The sequence below is a fragment of the Hydra viridissima genome, unplaced genomic scaffold (genome assembly GCF_058129835.1).
Source record: "Hydra viridissima isolate aposymbiotic clone 2 unplaced genomic scaffold, HvirCarnegie_v1 scaffold_17, whole genome shotgun sequence".
NCBI classification, from domain to species: domain Eukaryota; kingdom Metazoa; phylum Cnidaria; class Hydrozoa; order Anthoathecata; family Hydridae; genus Hydra; species Hydra viridissima.
In genome coordinates, this window is record NW_028324316.1 from 1,830,705 (window position 1) to 1,856,911 (window position 26,207).

General features: G+C 29.9%; 2 protein-coding genes across 2 annotated transcripts; one reads left to right on the forward strand and one right to left on the reverse strand.

Annotated features, from left to right (window-relative positions):
* Window positions 1–1,072: 1,072 nt before the first annotated feature.
* On the reverse strand, window positions 1,073–25,856 carry LOC149877009 (uncharacterized). Its single transcript, XM_090074866.1, has 4 exons — window positions 25,442–25,856; window positions 24,654–25,171; window positions 13,539–14,275; window positions 1,073–1,446 (listed from the first exon to the last, which is right to left on the reverse strand). The coding sequence occupies exons 2-4, from the start codon at window positions 25,090–25,092 to the stop codon at window positions 1,273–1,275; spliced, it is 1,350 nt and encodes a 449-aa protein (XP_089930992.1). The 5' UTR covers window positions 25,093–25,171; window positions 25,442–25,856; the 3' UTR covers window positions 1,073–1,272.
* Window positions 7,022–12,856, forward strand: LOC149877010 (uncharacterized). Its single transcript, XM_090074766.1, has 5 exons — window positions 7,022–7,081; window positions 9,027–9,190; window positions 9,407–9,549; window positions 9,595–9,661; window positions 11,980–12,856. The coding sequence occupies exons 1-5, from the start codon at window positions 7,022–7,024 to the stop codon at window positions 12,854–12,856; spliced, it is 1,311 nt and encodes a 436-aa protein (XP_089930892.1).
* Window positions 25,857–26,207: the final 351 nt, after the last annotated feature.

Below are 26,207 nucleotides of genomic sequence, written 5' to 3' on the forward strand. Positions count from 1 at the left end.
ATATAATTACTCAACTTTACTTGTTGGCTGATCTTGCAAATCCAAATGTGACAAAAAAAATAAAAGTTTTAAAGGAACAAAAGATTTAACATTAGTTTTTCCGTTTCACATAACCAGAAAATGAAGAAATTAAAACTTCTATACCTGCATTGTAACAAACTGAATTTACAATAAAATATATGTGTAGACAGCTTTATTACATTACTTCAAAAATTTTGCTATAGCACCTATGCATATCTTCTGTAAGATTGGTCAGCGAAACGTTTTTGCTTCCTGGTTTCTTTTAATTTTCTTTACATTTTTTTACACCAATTTTAATTATGTATTTTTAGCGAGGTTATTGAGAATTTTATAATATTTTCTTCTTTTGCATTTCCAAAGAATTACAATTGTCATTCTTAATACGTTCAAAAATACATTTAAATTCTAAATATATTTAGAATTTAAATGTATTTTTACCATAATATTTATTTGCTACAAACTTAATGAATTAAAGTTTACACCTCAAAGACTTTCATCTTAAACCTTTGACAATATTTGCCAATTTACCAAAAATGGCGTAGTAGGTTCAGATACCGGAGCAATGTTGTTGTTGAAACCTCCTCTGAAAAGGTATAAATTATTTAAGTTTGTAGAGGTTTTGTAAGAAAAAATCTTTGAAAAAAGTTCCAGAAAATTTGGCGTCTTAAAAGACTTCTGATCATGCTCCTTTAAAGCAAATCTTCATAAATGCCATTAATTTACTTAGAGAACGCCGGTCATTAAAGAATGCTTTCTCTGTTGCAAAGATGCACAAAATAGAAGCCAAAGATGTATTAAAACGTGCTGCACATTATACCACGCTAACATAAACAGCTTTTTAAGTCACTAAGGAAGTCTAAAATATAAGGCAGTCTAAGTTTTAATAAAAATGACTGTTGCAACTTGTTTTTTTGAAGAAGTCGTTTTTATTTATGATATGTTTATTTGAGCTTTCGGCTTCCAAACAAAAGCGAAATAATTCAAAGTTGTAGCAATTTTACTAAAAACAATTCTAACGTATGTTGGAATGGAAAAGAAAAAGAGTTTGAAATTGAAATTTAAAGTATTGTAACAAAATTTTACGTGATATTATCAAACGTTTTGTCAATACCTTCTTAAAAACTTTGAAAACGTTCTCAAATATAGATTGTACACAAAGTGAAAAGTACTAACCCTTAAACAATGTCTTAACCCTAATGTTAAAAAAAGTAATATGTTTAGGTTGTTAAACTGGTCGTTACTTAAAGGAAGTTACTTTAAAATGTCAAGTAAGCTATCAGCTGCACTCTTAAACACGTCGTCACGGTAATGAAGCGAATCGTATGCCCCCCCTGGATATGATCCAGCCATCCAAAATACATCCAACACAGGCATGTTTACTTGACAGGACTTTTGAATACAATAACTGTTCCAGTGAAGAACCCTCTAAATAATAAAGATTCTGTGTATAACAATTCTCTGTTAAAAATTTCATTTAAAGCATAAGTTTTTTTAAGTAGTGGGACGAAGATGAAATGGCTATCAACTTTTACATTTTGAAAAGTGAAAAAGAAAGTTTTTATTTAACACTGTCTAAGAATCAACCACATTTAAAAACATATTAAAGATAACGGTTTTAATTAAAATGATAAGTAAAAAAAATCCTGCAGTTAAATTAAGAAAAAGGTTTTAGTAAGCTGCTGAAACTTAACAATTTGTTTTGATTTCAAGAAAGCATGAGTTTGCAAAATATCTAGTCCCGCTTATTTCACAAAACAGTCCTCGTATTTTGTTTTGTTTTTATAATTTCAAGAAATTAAAATAACTCAGCCTTTTAATTTTTTACAACTAAGACAACAAAAGCAAATTCATATTAAAATAAAATACACAATCGAGTCATTAACCAAAGAAATTGCAATTACTTCGATCTATTTATTAGGCATGGCATGGATTCCAAACGTTGTTTTTAAAAGTGAAAGAAAACATTCGGTCAAAAAAAAACACCCAAGCCAAGTATAATCTTTGGTTTTTTAACTTCAAACAGTCGAAATGTTAAAAGTAACAAGAAATTTTTCTTCAATTGTATGTTGTTCGCTGCAAGTAAGATCTTTTTAGAGAAAACTTTGTTCTAATGAAGGATTGGGCACCTTGTATGTAGCGAACTTGGTCCAAAACTAACTTCGTTAGTTTTGGACCAAGTTCGCTTTATACAAGTTGCCCAATACCTTGTTTTATCGGTAAGACGATATATTCCGTCAAGCACCTAGAAAAAAAGACTATTGCTGAAATAGAAAAGTGCCTAGAAATACCTATGCCAGATAATTCTAGGCACTAGGTAGGCACTTTTGTAATTCAGATAATATCAACGTTCACCATAAAATGGAATAATCTCAAAAAAACTTAAGCCATTTATCCATTTAACATTAACGATGTTTGTAAAACAATTAATACTTAATAATTCTCATTTTAAACTAATCTGACATCTCCTATTAGTCCTCTTCTCCATCAGCAATCCCAAAAAGGAATTTATTAATACGGCATTTTCTGTCGTCTAGCTGAATTTTTAAAAAGTTTGCCAAGGAATTAAAAATTGTGTCAAGATCAAACAAGTTAAAATTTACATCTAAAGTGCAAAGCTTAAAGTTAAGTTTTAAAGCAAATCTTTTAGTTGTTCAATAATTAGCTTTTTTAAAGCAATTTAAAAAAACTTCCAGTACCTGCCTGCTTTTGGATGCGACTTTTGGTGCTCACTTTTCATATTTACTAAATCATTATTCAACTTTTTACTTAGTTTTTTAAAGTTAGATTAATTTTTACGGTCCTTAACACACCGATGTGTTTTGGCAACGAAGCACATGAGATTTTTACCAGTGTTAAATGTCGCCTGACAAAAGTGAATATACCATGTACCGCCGGTACCTGGGTGTACGATTATTCATATCTCATCTGTTCCACTAACAACTCCTGTTTTGTTTTTGACTGTTGCTTCACCCTTTCCAATCGGGGGCATGTCATTCTCTATTTCAACAGCTGCAACAAGTCAAAGTGTCCATCAGCACTGTTAGATTATTAGCTCAACAGCGCCTTAAAATTGATTTCGGGTAAAATTTTTATCCTCCTTACCCTTTGAGTCCCAAGATACATTGGCCTTAGTTGCCTTAGTTACTAGTTGCGCCACGTAGAGGCTGTTTAATAAAGATTTACTTTAGTAAATTCGAGAAGCGAAATACTACCTTTCACAAAACCGTAGCAACCGAAACCAGTGTTACTGACCCCATGTTTCAATTTTGCAATTAAGCAATATTTTTTTAAGTATTAATGAATCATTAGTTACTAAAAAAAACAATAATTGATGGGATTTTATACTTTTTAAAAAAAGGGACAAACCTAGAATATTTGCGAAAAAAATAGTACAATCATTATATACAAAAAAACTGGTGTTGTTACGACTTTGAAATTATTCGACTGTCGACTATACTGATTAATGTATTTTTAAGCTAACCAAAATCGACTAATACATTATTAAAATCAACAAAGTCGACCAAAAGTTGATTTAGTCGAAATATTTGAATAAATATTTTCATTCAAATATTTCGACTAAAAATTGTCAAGCAACATTAAAGTATATGATTATAATATTTGAATATTATAACCATATACTTTAATGTTGCTTGACAATTTATTTTTTAGATGCTATGAAACAAATAGAACTTTAAGAGAGTTGACAAAAAAATTAGGTGGTATACAATACTGTTATAATAGCACATGCTGTTGTTTTATCAAGAGCATTTCCTTTGTTCAATTTTAATTCATCTAATTAATAGATGAACTAAAATTGAATAAACAAACAAAGTAAAACGGAAATTACTACCACTAAGTAAAGAAAAAAAAACATGAATGGGCATTTTATATCATTTTTTACAACAGTTAAAGCATAAAATTAACAAAAAATTTAATAAAAAGCGGTCGCGTAGATAGGTTGGGGCAGATAAGGTGGCTAAACTTTTTCTAGGGTAGCAGATTTGTAAAATTTTTTCGCATCCTTAACTAAGTACCATTAAAAATTACTTAACATCTTGTTTTAAAAAGCATCAACTGGTAACTAAAACGAGAGAAAGGAAACAGATTAATGAAGTGGTGGTACATACAGTAAGCTAAGAGTTAAGTTAATGTGATACAGCAAATTAGGTTCAGTCATTAGATATTTTGGTTGAATTAAAAAAACAGCTACAAATGATATTCTTACGCATGGCTCAGTCTTTACAAATAACTTATCTTTACAAGATAAACTACTTACAAAGATATCTCTTTACTAATTGATCAGTATCATAACAATATTAGAGATTGATAAAATTAAATCAAGTGAAAAAATTGATATAAGGATTTTAGGATGATTACCCGACTAAATTGACTTTCAGTCGATTAGTAGGAAACCCACAGTCGATTAAATCGACTATTCAAATTTTCAAATTCGACTAATTTCGACTTTCGACTAGTAGACTTTTAGTCGATTTATTCGAAGACAATAATAACACTAAAAAAAACAGGATTGTCCTGGCAAAGACGGGTCATACGGTTAGAATACTGCTAAACCTCGCTATACTGTTAGCACATGTCTGTGCTAACAGTTTAGTGAGTTATAGCAGTATTCTGTAAATCAGTAAATCTAATTGAAACAACTGTTTTCTTTTCAAATAATTAGAATATTAAAAAAGGATAAAATTTTTTTTACAACCTCTTTTAATATTCTAATTGTTTGAACACTCTCACATTGAAATATTTCATTATTTTATTAGATTTAAATTTCTATAAACCATTACAGTTAGATATCATATCAAATTGAAATTGATAAATATTTGACATTTAAGTCGAATCGGCCATCTAGTTCTATGAACCACAGGGATATATCAAACCAGCCTGATAGTGAAATGAGCAAAAAAAGTGAAGTGAAGATGATAATGCTTGACATCTCAAGCTAGGGTGATGTCAAGCATTATCATCTCCTACGCAAGTTTTCCTATAATAGCAATGTAAGACCTAAAACTCCCAGCCAGAAAAGCAGCCAGCAGGCTTACCGCAGGTAACATAGTCAACCTGTCCATCATGCCACCACCCTGAATCTGTGAGTATATTTCATTTTACTTTGCTTCAACCCAAAAAAAGATGGCTTGGAGGTGCTTAGGAAAGTTGGGTAGTAAGGATTGTGACAAGGAGATCAAGTGCTCTGCAACTTCACTTAGTCACCATTAGGTCCACAACAAAGTCCAGCACGATCTGAAGGTTCCTGATTTCGTAACTGCTCTATATACCCAGCAAGCACACAACGTTGATACAACATTGAAATAACGTTGATTAACGTTGATCAAAGTTATTTCAACGTTGTTTCAACGTTGTGTGCTTGCAGGGTACTGGCTCTAAGCGTGGCAGACAATCATCTGGTATCAGGTAATTACTAATTCTAACTACTTAGTCAACCAGCCTTTCAACTCATATTCTGCATGGATCGTTGAAAATTTTGTATCTTGTAGTATTCTATATCCATAAGTTTTTGGCTTCCAGTATCTTCCCTTTTTTATGACAAAATAGCAAAATCTAAGTAACTTTTTCTGAAAAATGAGCTGAATTTGACCTTTAATGAAATTTTTTTTTTTGCTGTGAGACATCAGAAGTTTACCCCTACAAGAAACAGAGCAGCATCGAGTCTGTCTTAAGAGAAAAATTTGACGAGAAGAAGATGTTAGGCTATACTATACCTTCATCATCATAAAGATGAAGGATAGTATAGCCTAACATGTTCTACTCTCCTGCCATAAAGAAATTCCTGAAACCCTTGAATCCAAACTTTAAGGTCTCCTCGAGAGGAAAGTTGTCCATAAACATTGACCAGCTGAAAGACGAGGCCAAAGCTATCCTCATCAGCAGCATAGACATAGTCAACCATGTGGCCATCACTGCAGACAGCTGGTCCGCACACAACAGAAGCTTTCTCGGCATGACTATTGACTAATGTGATTGCAAAACCCTCAAAAGGGAAAAAGCTGTACCCGGATAAAAGAGATTCTTATCCAGCAGACAGGTGGTTATCTAGTCAAAGCCATGCTGGATCTGCTCAATAGGTTTGCCCTCTCCAACAAAACTGTGTTCATAACAATGGAAAATGGTGCAAACTGCGTTGGTGTCTTCAAGATCAAATTTTCTAGTGTTTTGGAGGATGAGCAGGTAGGTTAGTTGGTTAATCCTGAAAGCTCAATTTGTCTTCTTGTTTAGTTTAAAATGATATGCTTCTTGAATAATGTTATTGAAAAATTGAAATAACTCTGATACCCTTTGATTAGAATAAAAAAAGTTGACTAAAACATGATTTTAGAGTCGTATGGATGTCAGAGAATAATAACAATATCTATTCAAATAAAACAAGTTAGAACTTACGAAATACAGCAAAACTCAAAAATAAAACTCAAAAATATGAATTACAATGCAGTAGTAAAAAGTGAAATTTTAATCACTTTAAAAATTTATTTTTTAACATTAATTTTTTGTTCTATTTAGTATTGTGTGCTTTCTTATACAAAAATAAGAATTATCAGAACCCTAGTTTAAATTAGAAGTTTAGGTTTTTAAGTGTTAAATTTTGAATAGTTAAATAGCAGGAAAATGCCAGAAAAGAAAAAGGGGATGGAGAAGAATATATTTTCTTTTCTTTTAAAATGCTAAATCATTAGTAACAAATCAATAAGTAGTTAAATTATTTTTTTTTAAGTTAGAGAATATGTTTAAAGTTAAAAGGATTGTTTTCTACTAATAGATAATGAATTTATCTGAACGCAATTTTTATATTTCCTTTTATTTTGTTAGACTTTAAATAGTAAAAAATTTTTTTTATTGCCGAGGTACCTAACCTGTACTAAATTTCTTTTCTTGTATTATAATATTTTTAGGATTCTGATAGTGAAACTGACAATCGTGTTGAGGAGATTAGCGGGATCGAAGTTATAACAATGATGTAAGAAACGATGATATAATGGCCATTCAGGACCGCTTGAAAGAGGACATAGAAAAAACCTTTGATGGATGGAACAGGGTTAGAGGCAGCACCTGGACTTACGTCACATTTGACCAGCTCCCGCTACTCCACAGAGGTGTCTGTTTGGACATGTTCATAAAATACAATACCCGTTTGCCCTCTCTTGCAGCCGTGGAGAGGCTTTTTAGTATGGGATCTGACATTTTAAACCCAAAAAGATCCTTCTTGATGGCTGATAACTTTGAGAAACTAGTGTTCCTCAAAGGAAGCCTCCACCTGCTGGATAAGAGGTGGTTTGGAGGGCGGACGGTTGATTGTATAGCTTACTTTTTTTTTTATGTCAAAAAAAGAAATTCTACTAAAGTCATTCTTTCAATTTTGAAAAACTAAGCAAAAAGTGCATTTTTTTCAAAATGGGTGAAAAAAATCAAAAGAAGCTATTAAATTTATTTAAGATACCGAACTAATGAAATAGCGATTATCAGACGGGCAAATTAGGAAAATTATCGGACTATCGGTAGCGGATTAGGAACACAAACTATTGGACTATCGAATATCGGCCTTAAGAAATATTAGCGGTTGCCTAGCTCTGGATATATTACAATAGTGCAACGTTGAAAATTTGTCACCTACTAAAATTCATTAATAATTAGGAAATTAGGATTACAATAGGCCATGCGCTGGAGCATTCATATTCATAATGAATTGAAATGCAATCAAGATAAAAAACAAAGGTTAGTGAAAAAGAAGAAAAAAAAAAAAATACTGGACACGAGTTTTAAGAAAGGAAAATAAATTTTAAAGACATTTTGTTAAGATTTTTATTGAGATTGTATATTTTTTAATTCTAAAAATAGTATATCATTTTTATTTGCATTTTTTTTATTGTTAAAGCTTTGCATTAATCTTAAGTTAAGTCAACGAGCTCACTATTACATAAAACATGCACGAACTATTTTCAAATCATACACTAGCAATTCACAAACTGTACGCAAACATCTTTCAACAAAACTTTTCCAACATTCTTTCTATTTCAACATTTGTGTAATCACAAGTATTGGAATAGAAAGAGAAATTCATTATTTAATTGAAGAAAGGTTTGAGCATGTTTTAAAATTGAAGACCTTAGTGCTAAAAGTACTTAGGTGACATTTTGCCAAAATTGAGTTAATTAGTAATTTTTTCTAACACGGTTAAGCTCTTTGTACTGGATAAATTGCCACATTTAAAAATGCACCTATGCCCCTCTTTCACACATACCAAAAATAAGAATTATACAATTTTATGGACAAAACATGGTGATCTTTCGTATTTAGATTTTCCTAATATCCGTGGATCTGGAAATTACCAAATAGTGAAACAACTCCATGTAACCTATTTAAAATGTTTTATACAATGCGAATTCACCTAACTTAGTAAACAAAAACTTGTGCATTTTACAGTCAGAACGTTGTTCTTTTGTTTTCAAAAAAAAAAATGTTGTTTTGAGTAAGCCATGCAAATAAATTCACTTTTAAGATTATCGACGTTCGGGGGTAGATTACCGACGTTCGGGGGCATTTAAAAAAACACCCATTGGAACAAAGGAACTTTGATTTTTTTTTTGACAATTAGGAAAAATAAGACCTGTTTTATTAAGAAAAGTAAAGAGAGAAAGGTTTGTTATTTTTGTTATGTAGAATTTACTATTTAAAAAATCAGTCTTTTTTTAGAACTTTTAACCGAATACGTCACGAGATTCCAGGTATGCAAAATTATTTAACTTTTAAGAAATAATTGCGTGTCTGTATTTTGTTCAAATAAATAAAGAAATAATTTCTTTCTGTATTTTGTTTCGCTATAAAAAACTTAGTGTTTTTACTATGAACCAGTACCTAAGTTTTCAATATATATAACTTTAGAAGATTCTGGAGATATTTATTTTCTTTTTTAAACAAAGGAATTATTAAATATTATTCTCAACTGGAGAATGCTGTTAGTTATGTTATTAATAATGAAACAGATTCTAAGCGAGCAAGTTATATCAGGCATCAAGTCACCAAAACCAATCGAACGACAAAATTATGGATTAGTTCTCAAAGTTTTTTGTGATGAAACAGTTGCAGCATTACGTGTAAAAATTCCGGAAGCTAAAGATACTACACTTTTTATTGAAACAGTTGTCAAGTGATGGCTTATTGTCAGCAGTAAAGCAAAAGGTCTATATATTAGATTAAATGATATTCGAAGAAAGCCTATTACTTCAGTCAATGATTAGCAAATAGATTTCTTAGAGAACTATATTTCTAATTTTGCTGAAAATTTGAAATGCGTAAATTCAAAATTAAGAGAGAAAGAGTTAACAAAGGATACTGTGAGTACTTTGTAAAAAATTTTTAAAAGATTAGCAAGCTGTGCAAAGTGTTTGTTGAACTGCGGTGTATCTTATGTATTGCTAGGACAAATGCAATCAGATGCACTAGAAGAACAGTTTAGGAAATATCAGCAAGGGTTAGGTGGCACATATCTGATTACTGTGCAAAAATGTTATTCAAAAATTTAGAATCAATAAAACTTGTAATTTGATATAGATGAGCAAGCAGATTTTACAATATTTCCTCCTGCTCACCACCACTGTGATAACTGTGAACTTGATGTGTAGTTTGATATGTCAGTATGTGAAAATTGTGAGGTTCAATTGCCAAATGACTGCAAACAAGGGCTTTTATATATTTCAGATTTTATTGCTCACAAACTTCTGGAAATACATTCAATTTTAGAAGAAATAGACACCTTTGATATGTTTTAAGAATATGGAACTTTGATTAGTTCTTTGAATAGAGGAAGACTAAGAGAACCTTCTGACAATTTAGTGTACTTTGTTATTTATTGTTTTTTTATATTTGAAGAGACACTTGTGAATAAAGTTTCACCATTGCTGTGCAAGAGAGGAATAATTGACATTTTTATTAACTGCAATAGTAATTTTTAATTGCTTGTTTGAAGTGTTAAAAAAGATTGCTGCATTTTAGCAAACATTTCTTTAAACAATTATTGTAAAAACACTCTGAAGATTTTGGGAAGGAATGTTTAATAAAACAAGCAAAACTTTCAACTTCAAAATAAAGTACTTTGAGTTAAAAAAAGTCAAAATAATTTTAATAAAATAAAGTTAAAATATTTGTTTGTTTTTATCAAAAAATTTATTATTTGTATTACAAGTGTTAAACAGCTAAAATAAACATATAGTTATAAAAATGAGATTTAGTCATTTTTAGCTTAACTCTTAAAATTTTTATTGTAATTAACTTATTTATAAACGAAAAAAAAATTTCTACAATATTTGTTTCCGAAATTTAATCAAAATGTTTTGTCCTAATAAAGCTCTTTATTTGTTTCTGAAGTTTGTTTACAAAAGCAAGGATAAAAAATAATTTTAACCGTAAAAAAGTCGGCTTTCGCTAATTTTACGGAAAATGAGCTATTGTGGCCTGTTTGAGAAGGCCTTGAAATTAAGGAATGAAGAGTCTTATAAAAATAAGACCGAATGATAAAACACGGACGATTTCGAAAAATTTACTTAACATGTCAAATAAAACATCGCCGTGAAAAGAACTCTTAAGTCCTAAATTTCGGTGCTAAAGGTTCTTAACTTAGCTTTTCCCGCCAAGCGGCTGGTAGAAATTAGTTCATAACCTTAAAAAAATGGCGGAGGACGAGGCAAACGCTATCTTACCCAATATAAAATCCAAAGCCAAAAAAAGAAGACTAACACCATCCAAATGGAAAAGAAATGGTGTTAAGCTGGCTTAAGTCAGAGGTAACAGTATATATATATATATATATATATATATATATATATATATATATATATATATATATATATATATATATATATATATATATTATATTGATATTTAAACTTGTTTAGTACTAGTTATGTTATATATATAATACAAATATATGTTAGGCGCAACTGCAGTTTCTCGCGCCCCCCCCCCCCCTTTTTTTATGATTGATTCTGATAGAGAATTTTATGCTGATTCAGAAAAATATAAAAACATAGACCTGAAAATTAACGGAAAGTGCTCTAATTCGAAGTCAAAATTGTAAAAAATCCCACTAAAAACCCATATATTCGCCATTTTTTTTCAAAACGCTTTGATTTTTAACAAAAACTAATTACCGTTACATTGCGCAATGAACAGACCTGGTTTCCATCAGCCTTTGAATTACTGTTTTAAATTATTATAACGAAATTGTTACAAAGAAATGAAATTAATGGAAGATTTTAAATAAAGGTTGAACGTAGAATTTGAGAATGCAGACAAACTGATAAATAATTATCATTGTATCCTACGCTGGTTTTTTTATTAAAAAAAAATGGTTTGAAAGTTACTATTTCTAAATTTTACATGTGATAAACAACAATGAACTAAGTTTCTAAAGTTCTTCTTTTAGGAAACAAAACTGTTAAACTCTTTTTTAAAATTTATTACAAAAGTACATTACTTACATTATAGTTTATTCTATAATAAATCAAAAAACGACTATTTTCATTGCCACAAAAAATTGCGCTAGATAAACATACTTTTACGACTTTTTTAACGTAAAAACCATGCTATTAATGTATTGCTTTTGTCAGCAAAAAGATCATTAATTTATTATTTTCAAAATGGCGAATATTAGGGTTTTTAGTGGGATTTTTTACAACTTTGACTTCGAAATAGAGCACTTTCCGTTGATTTTCAGGTCCATGTTTTTATATTTTTCTGAATCAGCATAAAATTCTCTATCATATTCAAAAATAAAAAAAGGGGGGGGGGGGGAGAAACTGCAGTAGCGCCTATATGTTATATGCACTTGTTATTATTTCTAATGTTATTTTTAAAGGCAAGCCCAGATCTTATACCTAATGATTGTAAATACTGGCTTTACCTTGACATATTTAACTTTGAATTTAATATTAAATTTAGATTTCCAAGGAGTGACATATGCAATAAATGTGAAAAATTCCAGGCACAAATAAAAGCAGCTGAGTCTATTAATGATGCCATTTTTGTAAACAAACTGAAATTTCAACATGAGCTTCACATAAAGAAAGCTGATGTGTTTAATGTGCGAATCAACAAAGCCACAAAAGCTGCAAAACTAAGCAAAGGCGCTGCAATGATCTGTTTGGACTTTGAAAAAAATTTACCGCTTCCTCTAACTGGCATTGGAGAAGAATATTATATGCGTCAACTTTGGATTCACAACCTGTGTTTTCATGACAATGTAAATGATTCTGCTCACATGTATCTGTATGCTGAGCATTTTGCAGCTAAGAGCCCAAATGAAGCCATTTCATGTTTGGATCATTACATTTCTGGTCTTACATCTACAACTACAAAGATTGAGATTTTCATGGATAACTGTTTTTCACAGAATAAAAACCGTTACATCTTTGCTTATCTACAAAGATTGGTTAACAAGAATGTCTCTATAACACAAGCTTATGTAAAGTATCCCCTTCCAGGACATAGCCGAATGCCTTGTGATTGTTATTTTGGGCGCATTGAAAAAAGGAGTAGAAAGAAGGACAGGGTAATTCTACCTTCACAGTGGGTATCGCTTGTAAAGAATACAGATACCAGAAAACCATTTAATGTTGTTTACGTGGAACATCCTCTTACAGACAACATGATCCAAGATGGAACCCCAGTTGTTAAAGTACTGGACTTTAAAAGGGCTTATGATCCTTTTATAAAACCAGTAACTGGAATTAGCAAGTTTAGAGGGGCAAAATTTGAACGAGGCAATGTACCACTAACTAGAATTTCAATGACCGGAGAATGTCTTAAAAACTTTTAAATGTGGTAAAAAACTTTCAACTCTCCTTTCACTCAAACCTAATAGAGCATAAGTAATTTTTTTGTCTGTTAAAACTGCAAAATTTCATGACATTTGTCATCTCCTAACCCATGTCAATCTTCCCGAAGGAGTTACTTTTTATAGCAATATTCATGGCATAGATGGAGACACGAGTGACATTTAAGATATAAAATAGACTTATTTCTTTATTGTAATAATATGTTGAAAAATTACATTAGTTCTGTGTGTTTTTTTTGGTGCAAAAAGTACCTAACTCTCCTAATAGGACAAAAAGTACTTTAGTCCAAAAAATAAATTAAACATATCTTCTAAAAGATTAGGGCGTAAGGCTTTAAAATAAGCAGGTTTATTCATTATAATAATGCAAATGTATAGGAGTTATTAGAAATTCATTAGCATGTCTTGTCTGATTTCAGGGTCAGTTTAAATATTCAAACTCCATTTTCTCAGAATGACTAAAGTCTTCAATTTAGTTTAACCTCCTGTATCCAAATCAAAAACCGTTTAAACATATTGTAAATAATTTGAATGTAAAACAAGATATAACAAGTTTGTTGAACCTATTTCCAAGCATTTACTTCTTGACCTAAAGCATTTTGATAATACTCAAGTAATACTGTAATTGAAATAAGCATTGAAAGTTTTAAGTTAGATAACTTACCTGTTTTACGATCATTCTTTTAATTATAGTACCAATGATATAGGGCGGTGTAGTTGTTTTCCATATAACTTTTGGAAATCCATTTGCTGAATAAAGCATTTTCAAGCTGCTAACCAAATCAATAAATCCATCAAATAAACTCTCTGCTTCACTCATATTTAAATTTTTCATAGTGTGAATCCCGAAGTTTATTAAAAAAACGCTGTCTTTATTTCTCATTGATTTTGATAAGAGGATATTTTTAATAAAGTTTAGAAACTCGGTATGGTTAAAGTCTTTATTATTAAAAACAAAATTTTCTTTTGCATTTACATCATTTCTCGGAAACGGATACATCCAAGAGTAGGTGTTTTCACAGATATAGAGTGAACATAATAGAGAGCTTCTTACTAAGTATTGAAAAAAATACCGTTGAAAGGAATCACCCATAACCCAAAGTGTCGGTTTTTCTTGATTTAACGTAAGATTATCTTTCATTAAACTTTCCAGAACATTTCTATGTTTGACGTCGCTGTCAATCATACCCTGTACTGTTACATAGCTGTTATTAATCCAATAACCATGAGGATTATTAATTATACAAAATGGTTGATCATACCAGCTTTTATTAAAGTTTAGAGCAAGATTACTATCACAACTACGGGTTGATACTTCAAATTGGAATTTTTTTTCAGCCATTACGTAATCATTTTTAAAAGGAAACTGAGATGAATTTTGATTTACACCTTGGTAGTTACCTAAATAAAAAAGATTAGGTTAATATTAACTTCACTATAACAATTATTTTGTTAAAAATACTAAAGTTTGAAGCTGTTCGTTATGGAAAGTAGTTTGCAATAACTAATGTAATAAAAAAAGTTATTAAAGTAAAAAAATATGTAATTGGTTTTACAAAACTAAATTTTGAAAATAGAGTAAAGTTTGCTCTTGGAAATAAAAAAAGTGTTCATTCTCAACTAAAAAAAGCGCACTTACCAAGTTCGGCGGTTTATTTTTCCGTTAATAACAATTAACAACAAGAAAAAGTACAAATTTTTATAAGTCTTTTGAAAGATTTTTAATTTTATATAATTTTATACTTCGTCATGTAAAGTTTTAACATTTCGGTAAAAAATTAACGATACCTAACATTATTTTCTTTGCACCTTTTTCCACCACATATTTTTATTCAAATAAACCCTTTTAATTGATTTCAAAAACAAAAAAATTTATATATAAATACAAATTTATCAGTCCAAAGACGCATAAAAAGTTACATTTATTAACTAATTATCTGGCAAACTTTTATTTGTAATTCCTTGCGTAATTTTTTATTAAAAATGAAATACTTTAATATTCCGTTTACTTTAACTTTATGCTACTTAACTATACATCAATGAATGAGTAACTAGTAAGCGTCTGCTTCTCGTTTTTTTTTTTATTCGAGACGTGACGATCCTAATAGCTTTGTCCCGATTAGCGATAAATATCGAGACAATTTTCAATTTTCACTCGAAATCCGGGACGATACCGAGACGAGATGTCCCGGAATATATAGGCAAAAGGCGGTTCTGGGACATGAGCATGAACACCGATGCAAAACGCAAAATAAACGCTTCAATTTTTTATGTAAATAATGTCTCAAACGCCGATTTTTCAGTATTCAAGGATGATATTGATTGTTTTCACTTTTAAAAAGCGTGTATCCTTTTAAAAAATGGTTTCTTTAAAATTTAAAGCCTTGTTCTTCTGTGTCTTTTATCATCTTTTGAGCTGAGTGTTATCACAAGCTTGTTTTGTAGTGACCGATGGCAAGTGTGTGAATTCCGTCATCTAAGATAATTCTTTTGTCATCGTTAGCGCTGAGTGCGACTTTGTTAATTTCTTCAGTGCACTGTTAAAAATTTCCGTTAAAAAACGGAAAAATATTCTGTTACCTGCACGGAAAGTATCCGTATATCCATGTATGGGATGTACAGATACATTATGTACGGAAATTTTCCGTATCTGCGGCTAAATTTTCAAATACGGAAGTTTCCGTTGTGTTAATAACTGCAGTTATAATTAACATGTTAAACCGCCATAAGTGATGATTTTTCAAACTTATATTTGGGTACACATTTAGCTTCAAAAAGAAATAGAAATATTTATAAAAGTTGACAATTGCATCTTCTTCTTCTTCGATTATTTACTGAAAAATTTGTAATGCTTTTATCAAAAGTTGGATTTCACTATAGATATATTTATAACATAATTTTTTATAAAATATAATAATATTATATATTAATTTATATAAATATTATAATATATATATATATATGTATATATATATATATATATATATATATATATATATATATATATATACATATATATATATATATATATATATATATATATATATATATATATATATATATATATATATATATATATATATATATATATATATATATATATATATATATACTAATGTATTATCAACTCCAGGGATATTAAATTAATTATTTTTAATTATTTTGTGTTTAGCAAAAATATTAGTAATAAAGAGAGATATAGTGATTTTGTAACAATTTTTAGCTTAAGCAAGAAAAAGTTAATTTTCAAACATTCTTAGAATAATGAAATGTTATTTCATAAATTTAGTTTTTTTTTTAGCGATGATTAAGGACCAGATGGGTTAAAGTTATTAATTTTCTATTATAAAATATTCATTTTTCACTATATTATAATATATAACAATGGTATATAAAATTAGTAAAATAACTTAGTATAAAAAATTTAAAATTTTATTTTTTAAATGGTTTTATAATAAATCAAAATAAATTTTTATTAAAGATTAGAAAAGAAAATTTAGATTGTTAAAATGTTTATTAGAATGAATATTTGTTTTTAGAGTTAAAATAGAGTTTTAAACTTTTTCTTAATTTATCTGCTGCTCAAAAAATCATTGTATTATTTGGTAGGTAAATTTAGTAATTGATTATTAGAATTTGATTTCAAAGGAGTTCTAAAGATTTTTATTTACTTAATAATATAAAAAAATCTAATTTTCTAATTTTAATTTAAATCTAATTTAGTACTGGCACCAACAATGGTAAAAAATTGGCCTTCGCTAAATCAGTCATATAGAGTAACAACTTTAAAGTAATCAATCATTGCACACAATGAGTTTTTTTTTAAATTTATTACTTTATTAAATATTAAAATGTTTCCTTACTCAAAAACTTATGCATTTTTATTTTTAGTTGATTCGAAATGGATAAGAAAGGAAATACTATATTTTTTTGCATTTGAGTTGATTTATTTATATTTTACGAAACTAATATATATATATTAGATAAAAATAAATTTTTATGTACTGTGGGGTGCAAAAAAAAGCCACGCTGATATTTTTTCTTGATTTCAAGTATAAATTGTATAATCAAGCAAAACAAAAAAAATTGGATGTGGCAGTGAAAAATTCAGGAAAGAAGAGGTATGCATATATATAAACTAATATTTATATAACAAAAATCATTAAAGATACAGAATAATATGGGCACATTTATTATTTTAGAAAACAGCGAACGGATATAGAAATTGGACGAATTATTGAAGCTGCTGACCGAGGAGAGTCTCATAGAAGCTATGTAGAGCGTTTTAAACTCCACTATTAGCAGATTGGTGAAGAAATATAAACAAAATGGTACAACTGAAAGCTCTATTGGATCAGGGATAAAACCTAAAACTTCAAAAAAGGAAGATCGCTACATTCTTAATGTTGTCAAAAAAGATTGTAAAATCACATGTAGTGAGATAAAACTAGATTTGAACCTTACTAATATGTCAAAGTGGATAATATCTCATCGAATAAAAGTATCAGGTGAATTTTTTTCTGGAAAGCAAATAAAAAAACCATTTGTTAGTGAAATCAATCGCAAAGAAAGATTAAAGTGGTGCATTGAGCACAAAGATTGGACATGTGAACAATAGGCTAAAGTTATTTGGAGCGACGGGTCTCCTTTCATCTTGTTTTATAATGGTCGACCTCACTGTTGGAAATTAATTGGGGAAAAATTCAACCCCCAAACATGAAACGCAACCATTAAACATGACAAAAAGGTCAATGTGTGGGGTTGTTTTAGTGCACACAAAGTTGGACAACTTTACCGGGTGAAAGACACCATGGACCAGCATTTGTATCACAAAATCTTAGTTAATCAACTTGGACCAAGTATAAAAGAATTTTTTCCTAATGGTGACTACATCTTTCAACAGGATAACGATCCCAAACATACAGCACGGTTGAATAAGAGATATCTAGAATCTAAATTGATACCAGTTATGTCTTGGCCAGCACAGTCTCCTGATTTAAATCCAATTGAAAACCTATGGTCTATATTGGATAAAAAGTTGAAAGATCCTAGGGCAACAAATGTAGATGAACTGTTCCAAACTCTTCTTGTTGGTTGGAATGCTTTGCCAAATGACTTATTAAAAAGGCATGTAGATAGTATGCTTTCTAGATGCGCAGAAGTCATAAAAAACAAAGTGTGGCCAATTAAGTACTTATACAACTTAAACTTGAAAAATACTTCACAAATCCTAATTTCTTTTTATTATATGTAATATAGAATAATATCAAAAGCATTTCTATCAAAATTGTCTTATATCACTTTTATTATATGAGTTTAAGACATTTTTTATTGCTTTTTTTTTATTAAAAAATTGAGTGTGGCTTTTTTTTTGCACCATACTGTAAATTTATATAGGATTATGTAATATAATTATATTATTATGTGCTAATACTTTATTAAAATTTTTTTTTTTTTTATTTGAAGTTGTTTATTTACAAATTGATTATTTAATCACGGAAAATTTAATATTTTATTGTAAATCAAAAATGATTTGTTTTAGATAATATTTTCGATAACATTCAATCTATTTTACATTTAAAATGTTCACTTTTTAAATTTTCATATGAACAACATTCCTTTCATTTACGAAAACTATACAGCAGTTGAGTTGCCACAACCTTTCTGTTGTTTAACGGGGAGAACGCATTGATTTTCAACGGAAATTTCAGTTTATATGCGGAAAATTTCCGGCAGCTACGATGACAAAACCTCCCGTTATTTAACGGAAATAAACGGAAAAAACCCATTGTATTTAAACGGAAATATCCGTTTATTTAAAGAAACTTCCGTTTACATGTGATGGGTTTTTCCGTAAAATAACGGGAAGTTTTGTCATCGTAGCTGCCGGAAATTTTTCGTAGAAAACGCGATATTTTTTTAACAGTGTGTAGATGTCGTGAAGATGAGATCGGAAAACGTTCATGGTTGCAAGCTTTTCATTCTTATACTTCAAGCAATGGTAGTAGTCTTGGTGAGTGAGATGATTTTTAACCACGTTTTTTTTCATCCCTTTGCATTTTTTGTGTTCTTGATCTTCTTTTCTTTGTAGTGTCCAATGGCTAAGATGCCTGCCTGCCTGCCTGCCTGCCTGCTTTCATGTTTATCCATTTTTGCTTGGGTTTAGGCGTGGTTTAGGCGTGGTTTTTGTTGTTAGTTTGTTGTTATTTTGTTGGTTTGTTATTCTTAAAACTTTATTTTTAAGAATGTTACCACAAGGTGTTAATAATGCTTTGAAAGTCAAGGCCTTCATTCAATTTTTTCAAGACGTAAAGACACAAGTGACCGCAATAAGAGGTATTACCAAACTGCACTCTTTCGCTGTTGTAATAAACAGGGCTCTTCAAGTATTGAGCCAATTCAAAAAGAGGAGGTTGAGCATAAGAATCAAAGCTGTATTTTTTATTACCGTCTTTGTACCAGCACACCCAATGAAACCCTCCAGTGCTTGAATCACCTGTGTTTGCAATACCGCATTCTTTTCTCGGTTTTTTTGGTAACTCGTCTCTTACAAGAACCCCTCTAAAGTTCTCTAATTCTAACTGTTCAGCAGCCTTTATCAGTTGAAAGTTGGTTAAAGCCTCGTTGGGTAAAACAATTCCTTCTACGTCGATCATTTTTTTAAAAATTTATTAAAAAGTTTAAATTAGAGAATGAAGCCTAAAATGGGTATGCTATTGAAGGGTGAATTAGGACCGAGAAGTAAACCAGAACCAGAAATAAGAGTGCTTGCAAGCGTACCGAGCAAGGGGAGTAGAGCACCGATGAAACCTCCTGTTATTTCATGTCCTTTTCCAGTTTTAGCAAAGAGTCCTTTTCCAGTTTTAACAAAGAGCCCATCACCTTGAGTATTTCCAGTCCAAGGTTTTAAGAATAAGCCAGAGCCAAATTTGGTTATTTTTATTCCTTTTCCATCTTTGCTCAAGTAAAATGTTTTGGGTTTATTATGATGAACACCTCGTCCAGCGATAGAATCAACCATGGCAGAACTGGCAGATGAAGCAAGTCCACCTAATAAGCCTTTTGCAAGTACTGGAGCTGCACGGGATGCAAGCGTTCCTAGTAAAGGTAAAAGAGCACCGATGAATCCTCCTTCGACTTTTGCGTTGTGCATGAGTTGTTTTTTGCTGAGTTTAAGGGTGACACCTTTTCCACTGATGTATGCTTTTCTAATTTGGTCAAGTTGCGCGTTAGTGACAGCAAGAACATGTTCACCGTTCAAGTCTTGATGAGTGAGTTTTATGCTGGTTGCAGTTTTATCATGCATCGCTTTTTTAATTTTGTCGGATTGACCTTGCGAGATGTTGAGTTTAATGTTTTGATACATTTTATAGAGTTAAGAAATTTATTTATTTCACTTCTCGAATATGATATCGTATTGTAACATCCTCTCCACGAAAATCAACCAAATCTCCATTGTTATCAATGATGTGAGTAACCATTGTTGAAATTTCAGGCACTTGAACAGGAGATAAATCAAATGCATAGATCTTTCGATGATTTTATAACCGGGGTCAACTTGCGGGTAAAAGGAGTAGATGCAGTTTAGTTGCTTACCATTAACGTAGGATGATTTGATGACGTTATTAACAATTCTAATGGTGTTGATGCTTAAAATTTTAAGTCAACAACCTGGTTCCTAATTTAAACCATAAAAAAAATTACGTCATTCATCATGAAAACCTAAAACTTTATGAACGACTTGGTCTTATCATCACCAAAATTCATCGTGGAATCACCTTTGAAGAAGAACCTTTCATGAAATCATACATCGATGGCAACACCCAAAAGAGAACAAAAGCTCAAAACGACTTTGAAAAAGAATTTTTTAAACTTATGAACAGCTCTGTCTTTGGAAAAACCATGGAAAACATTTTAAAGCATGTTGATATTAAACTTGTCACCACAAGAAAAGAAATCTTAAAATTATCCAAAAAACCAAGCTATAATCGATGCACCATTTTTGATGAAAACCTTACTGCGATTCACATGAAGAAAACACAAGTCACTTACGATAAACCTGTTTACTTAGGAATGAGCATCCTTGACATTAGCAAGACTCTCATGTTTGAACACCATTACGACTACATGAAACCCAAATACGGTGATCGAGCAAAACTTCTCATGACTGACACCGACTCGCTCATTTATGAAATCGAAACAGAAGATTTTTACAAAGACATTGCTGACGATGTTGAAACCAAATTTGACACGAGCGACTTTCCTAAAGACCATCCCGCCATTCAAAACGTTGGATTCAAAGTAGGAAAAAATAAAAAGATTATCGGAATGTTCAAAGACGAAACCGGTGGTAAACAAATCACACAATTTGTTGGGCTTCGACCTAAGCTCTACTCTTACTACATCCCTGAAGAAGTTGAAAAAGAAGATCAAGAACATAAAAAATGTAAAGGAGTCAAAAAGAGCGTGGTTAAAAATCATCTCACTCACCAAGACTACTACCATTGCTTGAAGTATAAGAATGAAAAGCTTGCAACCATGAACGTTTTCCGATCTCATCTTCACGACATCTACACTGAAGAAATTAACAAAGTCGCACTCAGCGCTAACGATGACAAAAGAATTATCTTAGATGACGGAATTCACACACTTGCCATCGGTCACTACAAAACAAGCTTGTGATAACACTCAGCTCAAAAGATGATAAAAGACACAGAAGAACAAGGCTTTAAATTTTAAAGAAACCATTTTTTAAAAGGATACACGCTTTTTAAAAGTGAAAACAATCAATATCATCCTTGAATACTGAAAAATCGGCGTTTGAGACATTATTTACATAAAAAATTGAAGCGTTTATTTTGCGTTTTGCATCGGTGTTCATGCTCATGTCCCAGAACCGCCTTTTGCCTATATATCCCGGACAAAATAGGAGCTTTACGATTTCCTGGAATTTACATCTTTTTAAAGGGACATAACGAGACATAACGAGACATACTAGTTAATCCTTAATGTGAAATTTAAATAATGAATTTCTGGCACAATTACCATTACTTATTTCAGCTGTTATTATTGATATTGTTATACCATCTATATAAACACAGCTTTATAAAAATTAATGGTAGCAACTGAAATCAGGGGATAAAAAATGTTTTTGGGATTGTATTTAACTCTTTCCACTAAAATATAATGGAAGAAGGGGATAAATATGTGTCCAAGGGCTAATCTTCGGATCATTTAATATTTTTTACCGCTGAGGTCAGTATTCACTTCTAATGCAAGAGTTTGTTTTAAACTCATATTTAAGGGAAAGGTTTTATCCAAAGTGTCTTTAACTTTTTTGATCTATAACACATTTGACTTTTTTTAAAAAGAGTAATTCTTGCAGAGATTAACAATAGAGCATGATGTTCAATACCTAGTTCCTTTATTTTTTTCTCTTTTCCTTTGCTCTCCAAGGACCATCCATTGTTTATGGGGTTCTACAGAACCAAAATGGCTACTTTTATTGATCATAAGATTTTCTTGAAGCCATAGGTATTCTTTTTCTATAAAAGAATCATAATTTCTACCACATTGTTTTAGTTTTTTTCTTCACTTTTGAAATAAATTTATCTAAAGTCGAATTAATTTATGTTCAATTTGCTAATTTCTTCAGTTTTATTTGATTTCGTTAAGTAAATCCTTCCAAAATCGTAATTTATCCACTCCTAATTCACGTATATTCGGGATAAGATATAATCTTTTTGTTGTTGTTGTTTTTAAAATCATAAATATATATCAGAAACATTTTTGAGTACTTAATATCATTTTTCACTTTACACTGTTTAACATTTTATGTTATAACTTCTTTGACAATTATCACATTACGTTCCCTATAATGTTTAAGTAAATAATGTTACTTGTATATTACAGGAAATTCTGAAGTTGTTAAGTAATGCTATTTCAAGTATCTAGCACTTCTTGAAGGGTAAATCATTATTCAAATAAAAACATTTAAAAAAATTTCAAAGTAGCATATGATGACAAAAATATGTTTCTTGAAACTATATTTGATATGTTGAAACAACTCATACAATTAAAAAACTCAAATTCAAGAGATACAAATGTCAATAAGTCCATAAAAAACTTGTTTTCCGCCATTTTCATTTATTTTGATGTAATAAACCACTGTTAATTTCTTCAAAAAATATATAAAGTTAAAAGATTATCTTAAAAGTAAATATAGACTTTAATTTAGATTAAAAGTTCTCCATTTTTCCTAAATAAAAATCTCTCATTTTTTAGATTTCTTTGAAAATAATATTGAAATTTTTATTTTCTTTTAACCATAAAATGTAAAATAAAAGTTTTATGAAAAAACTGTTTTTACTTTTTGAATAAATGATCTTTCTAATTTAATATTGTTTAAAAAAGGACACTATATTTGCCAAAAAATTGTGAGGGGTTTAGTGCCATTTTTCTTGTTGTTTTGAGTCACTGTGCGTCATTTCTGGCTGGCAAAACAAACTTGGTTGGCAAAAATTTTTCTTAGTGCGAAAGCGCGAGCTAGATATCTAGTTAATATAATTGATTTGTCTCGTAACGTTTCGTAATTATCTGGGACACAGTTTTTAAATTCCGAGAAAAAATCTATGTCTGATTTATAACTTTATTCCGGGACAATAGTTTCCTTTGTCTCGTTATTTTTTTCCGGAAAATTTCTCGTCTTGTTTCGCTTTTCCCGGTTCATTTCGAGAATACGATTCCGAAACGCAGACCCTTGTTAACTAGATATTGTTTTGTCGTTAACTACAGATTGTTCAATTATTTTTTGACCACCCTATCTTGTTTGGTTAATTACGAGAAGCGAGGCATATGGTTACAAGTTAAAACTAATAAGTCAGAGTAAAATTATGTTGAAAAACTTTTATCATAAACGTCTTCCTTTTTTATTTGTAAGGAAATGCGGGGCGAGGTGGGTTACAAAGGGAAATAACGTACATTGTAAATCTGCAGATTGAATCTAATACATCGATGGTATTATATTTATGAATTATATCTGAGAGTCTATAATAAAAATTTTGAACCAAAATATTGATTATTTGTTACATAGCAAAAAAGTAGTCATCATTAAGCATTTAATTTCTTTTAATAGTTACTTAAAGGTACACATTTCACTGATATGGATCTTTATGAGCTTTTATTGAAACTAAGTTTTTAATTCTCAAAATTTTAATATTAACCTTATGAAATTTATTTAATATTTAGATACAGAATTCAATAAAGATGGTAGCTTATACAGTATAATTAGTATTATTTTGTATATTAGGGTAAAAGGAAAAGTACCGCAATATTTACTAAAGAGCAGTAGCTACAATTAAGAGAGTATATTAATGCAAAGGATTATTATAGTGATTGATAGTTTTCATTCAATGAATCAAAAGGTCATTATATCAAAACTACTATCAAACTCGTGGAGAATTTTTAAAACTTTTAAGAAGCAGAATTACTATGAGTAAATAAACTTTTGTCGCTTTTCCTATTAAATAAGTTTCAATGCAAATCTTTTTGATGAGAAAAAATAAATTCGTATATTTAACAACAACTTACAAATTTCTAGTTTTATTAGAGCAATTGAAAAAAGTTTTAAAAATTACATAAGAAAATATCTCTCACTATAAAATGCTTTAAAAAAAAGTTATTTCAGAAAGTAAAACATCATCACAATTTACCATAGAGCGCTCAATTTAATAGTAAGCTTTTTAATACTTGCATAAGTTATTAGCAACAAAAACATTACCTTTTTTGTAAAAGTCTTTTGGAGGATCTTTCATTCCATCGTTGTTAGTAAACTCTAACATTAAACTGATTGTATAATTCCCTTCTAAAGGCACTTGAAACTCTCTGTGATAAACTCCTTCATCTTCTAATAACGTTAATGCAAATGATGCTGGTCCAAATATTCTTACCCACCAAAAGTCTCCTCCAACTTTTTTAAATTGATTACATTCGTTAATTGACCTAAAGCGAATGTAGCTAGGCAAACAGGGTCCTTGCATAGTGATATTGAAGCTGATTTTGTTAAAAGCTGTGTCAGGTTTAAAGCATTCATAAACTTTATACTTTAAACTAGATGTTTCATATTGGTTATGGGTATAAATGTGAAGTAAGTAATTGCCAACTAAAGCAGTTATTATTATACACGAAGCAAGAGAGCCAATATTTATCAATATTTTCATATTTTAACAATCATTGGATTGATATTTAAGATGCTATTGAAAGTGTAATTGCTAAATAACTGTTACTTAATGTATTATTCTGAAAAAAACAAAAAAAGTATGCGTTAAAAAAAGAAGTATAGAAAAAGAATGCCACTATTCAGGAATATATATATGTATATATATATATATATATATATATATATATATATATATATATATATATATATATATATATATATATATATATATATATATATATATATATATATATATATATATATATATATATATATATATATATATATACACTCCTCTCAACATTTCGTTTGTTTTGCATTTAAGAAAGACTTTTTTCGAATTACTCTACCTCTATAATTTTTTTCGCAGATACTTTTTTTATTTGTTTGAGTTGCCATTTTGATGTTGTGGTCATTTTGAACTTTAAAAGCTAATTTAGCTTATAAAACAAATAGATTTTTCTTCAAGTTGTTGATGGTATTATGATAAATTGTAATGGAAGTTTTGCGTTTTCATCCTCTGCAACCACATTCTCAACAGTTCTAATTAGATATTACTTAACGATTGAGAACACCGAGGTAAAAGAAGTTCAAGTTTCTTTTTTGGATCTGACGGCTTCGTTATTGGAAAGACAAAAGTTGTTTTCTTGATGCCATTTTGCTGAATTTAATTTTACTTCAAAATTTTATTTTACTTCTAGGACAAAAATGTATTAAGTAGTTTTTAATTCTACTAACCAATTGGTTGTTTAATTCGCTCGATTTATTCAAAAAAAAAAGAACTTTGTTAGGTGCGATTATCTTTTTGCAGTCAATTTCATGCCTCTTAAGAACAATTGTCTAAAATTCAAAGGGTTTGTTGAGCACCATATTTATCAATACACAATAGATTCTTAAAACAATATTTAAAGAGATTTAAAAAAAAAGGAAATGGCCCCAGCGGACATCTTTAAGTTCTCTACCGGCATTTGCTGATTTAAAATGGAATTAGATCGCGTTTAAATAACATTTTAATCAATCTGAACGTTTAGGAATCAATTCTAAACGGATTCGGAATATTTAGAAAGCGTTTAAACACTAAATCAAGACCTCATCGGGCATTATAACATTTAATCG